This window comes from Numida meleagris, chromosome 20 (assembly GCF_002078875.1).
Source record: "Numida meleagris isolate 19003 breed g44 Domestic line chromosome 20, NumMel1.0, whole genome shotgun sequence".
In the NCBI taxonomy this organism is placed as follows: domain Eukaryota; kingdom Metazoa; phylum Chordata; class Aves; order Galliformes; family Numididae; genus Numida; species Numida meleagris.
Genome location: NC_034428.1, coordinates 3,036,837 through 3,040,203, shown reverse-complemented (window position 1 = coordinate 3,040,203; position 3,367 = coordinate 3,036,837). Strand labels below are relative to the sequence as shown.

The 3,367-nt window shown below is 59.5% G+C and overlaps 1 protein-coding gene across 2 annotated transcripts in view; it reads left to right on the top strand.

Annotated features, from left to right (window-relative positions):
• Positions 1-3,367, top strand: part of SAMD11 (sterile alpha motif domain containing 11) — a 62,168-nt gene that overhangs the window by 41,857 nt on the left and 16,944 nt on the right. Inside the window, exons 1-2 of one of the 2 annotated variants that reach the window (XM_021417218.1) lie at positions 2,405-2,605; positions 3,249-3,341. In XM_021417218.1, the coding sequence (XP_021272893.1) occupies positions 2,527-2,605; positions 3,249-3,341 (172 nt within the window). In that variant the 5' untranslated portion in view covers positions 2,405-2,526. Of the gene's footprint in view, positions 1-2,404; positions 2,606-3,248; positions 3,342-3,367 lie in introns of those variants that run through there. The other variant, XM_021417217.1, reaches the window with a different exon arrangement.

Genomic DNA, 3,367 nt, shown 5'->3' with positions numbered 1-3,367 from the left:
TTGCTTCCACCTCCTTTCCCAGGTGTCTTCCAGGCAGCTGAAAACAAACTGCCAGCGCGGTGGCATCTCCCTGGTGCTGTGTATGCGTGCAGGGATGTGTCGGTTCCTGTGCATCGATAGGAACCCGCTCCCGTGTCCTCCCGTTGGCCCTTCCCAGCCTCCCTCCATCCCCGGGCTCCTCGGCAGAGGGCAGTTGGACGGCTTTCCCCCCTGGCAGCTGAGAGCCCCTTCCTTGGAGCCAATCAATGGAAGCCTTCCCGCCCCGGTGGGGCTTGGCAAACATGGGATCAATAAGTTATTAGCACCATTCTGTCAGCTGTAATGTGGAGATTGATCGGGGCCGGGGCTCCTGCGCGCTGCCTGGCACTTCCCCAGCCTGATAAAGATGACAGATTAAGGGAATAAGAAAAAGGAATTAAGGAGTCTGGCTGTCAGAGCTGTCACGGGCTGCAGCGGTGCGGGGCTTTGCAGGGGTTGGATGAGCGCAATTGGACGTTTAAGTGGTGCTGAGGGCACAGCACCATCAGAGCCAGCAGGTCCCCAGCACGCCTGGACCTGCAGCCCTGCCTCCTCCTGTGCATCTTTTCCAAAAGCAAGGGGGGGGGGGGGTTCACAAGTTTGCAATTGCTAAACAGCCTCTCTGCAGCATATAAAATGAATCCAGATCTCTCTCTTAAGTGCAGTATATCCTCTCCGCGAGTGTTTTCCATACTATGAATATTTACCACCTTTTTATGGCACGGCGCGCGCTGTAAAAAGGGAATTTTGCGGGGAGCTGGGAGACCAGGGGACGTCAGCGTGCCTTCCCCATTAACCAGCCCCATTCCAGGAAGGTCAGAGGGTGGCTCGGCCCTGCTTCCTTCCATGGGAAGGGAAATATTAGAACAGGTTTTGGGGGCTGAGCACGGGGAGGGGGGGAAGGAGCGGGATGCTGCCTGCGTGGTGGGAGGAGAGGCAGATGGCCGGGGAGAGCTGAGAAGGGGGATGAGGCTCCTTCCCCAGCCCGGGGAGGGATGGAGGATGTGCCACCCATTGGGAATCTGCTGCTCTCTGCTCGAGGAAGGCGATGGTGACAGGGGTCTGCGCCGTGTGACACGTGGGTCCGCGAGTGACAGCTTGCAGCTGACTCCAGACGACAGCCAAGAAATGGATGAGGATGTGGAGAGGGGAAGGAACGTGGGGAGAGCGCAGTGCGCGGGGCTGAAGCCCGCTGCTGCTGTGCCCGCAGAGCCATCCAGCTGACCTGCAGCTGGAGGATGCTGCCTTTGTTTTGCTGCTAAGTGGCAGAAACCCTCCGCTCCCCTTCCCCCGGCCCTCCAGTCCTTCCCATTTCCATTCTCCTTGCCCTCCGTTAAAGGGCGGCCGCTCTTCCCATGACCTCGCGCTGCGCTCTGCCTTTGTTCCATTGATTCCTGCTGGCAAGGGCCGGGCCCGGCGTGCTGCTCCTCCTGCCCGGCCCCTCGCCCCACAACCACTGCTGGGGGCAGCCTGGGGCTGTGATCCCAGCGGGTTTGGATGGTCCCTCGTGTCCCCACAAAGCTGCCGTGCACCTTGTGCCGAGGGATGGAAGAGAGCTGAGCCCGCGGAGCTGCCACCAAAGCATCACGGTGCGGGCGGTGGGAATTGGCATCTCCTGGGCTTGAGTTTCATGATGCTCCTTCCACTTTGGGGAAGCCCAGAGCTGAGCTTCCAACCTGCCCGGCTGCCTTAGGCTCCCAAGTCCTGCTGTCAGAGCACAGTGCTGGGAAAAACAGGCGTTTTCATTTCTCAGTGTGCAGGGAACCTGAGCTGCGTGGCTGGGGGTGCAGCAGGGCACAGGGGTGGGCAGCGTTGCCTGCCCTGCCTCGGTAGCAGCATGGACCTGCTGATAACGTCCTTCGTTTTCAGCTTCAGGATTAAAAAGCTGTCCCCTGATGGGGCCCACATAGGTTTGCTGCTTGCTGGCCGGGCCGGGAGGAGTTATTTGAAGGGTAAACTGAGGCAGGAGGCTGGATGGGAGGCGGGTGGCAGCCAAAAACTGACTCCTACCTCTGCACCTGGGGCGTGAGCTGAGCACTGCCTGTGGCTGACCCCATCCTTGCCATCTGTTCTCCCATTGCTGCTGTTGTATTGCACTTGTCGGGGCTCTGCTCGCAGCCTGTGCAGCCAGCTCTGTGCTCGCAGGCAGGGTGGTGCAGGAGGCAGTCCGTGCTGCTGGAAGCCAGGCGATGCCACTTGTAGCTGCGCAGAGCTGGGGATGCTCCCGGGCTGCAGCTCAGCGCTGGGGGAAGTGCAGCACCAGGGCAGCACCTGGGCCCACCCAGGGGCTCTGAGCACGAAGGACGCTTGGCTTGGCTCCCAATGTCACCCGGAACAGCGCTGTGTCTGCTGCACGTTGCAGCAGCGTTGCTTGCACGCTGGCTCAGATGCTGCTTGTTTGCGAGCTCTCCTCCCGAAGATGCTGCATCTTTAACGAGCCCTTGATAGACGAGGATCTGATGCTCGCAGTGACAAACAGTCTCTTCCTTCCTGCCCATATGCAACATCATGCTTTCAGTTTCCCCGGCGTTATTATGGGTGGATATCGATTTCGAATCTGTTCGGGGCCGCTGTAATTGCGCGCTAGGTATTTCGCGTTGCTTCGCGGGGCTGCGCTAATGCAAAGGGCTCGAGCGTTTCCGTGCGGTGCGAAGGGGGAAGATTGCAGAGGACCTTGAGGTTTTGAAGAGGAGAGAAGGGGAGGGAGGAGGGGGAAGAGAGACAGAGCGAGGCGGCGGTGGGGAGACGCGGAGAGCTGCCGTGCTTTCGGCGTGTTGTTTTCTTCCTCCCCGCTCTCTTCCCCCCCCCCCCAGTTGCTTTGCATCGGGGCATGAAAGGAGTGGAAGCACCGGGGGGACAAAAGGCAGCAGAACAAACGATGAAACTCAGTAAGGAAACGAGCCGGGCTGGGGATTTATGGCCGGAGAGCAGTGGCATTGATCAGAGCGCGAGCGGTCGTTGCGCGCTTTGGGGCTGCGTGATGAGGAAAGCAGAGCGCGGCTCTCGGGATGATGATTTTTCTGACTTTGGGGTTGTGGGTTTTTTTTTTTTTTTGGGTTGTTGTTGTTCCTTTTTTGGGGGGGGGGGGGGGCGTTTCTTCATTTTATTTTATTCTCCCCGTAGCGCGTGCGGGTGCGTTGGAGAGCAGCAGAGCAGCAGAGCCCCCCCCCCCCGGCTGCTTCTGCACGGGGCCAGGGCGGCCTCTGACACCCAGCTCTCATCTCTCCTAGATGACATTTTAGGCAAGAGAAGAGTATGCTCTCCCAACAGCAGCAGTGAGTGCCCGTTAGAGAGCAAGAAAGCCCGAAGTGAGTCCCCAAAGGGTAAGTGCCACCTCCCATCCCCACCC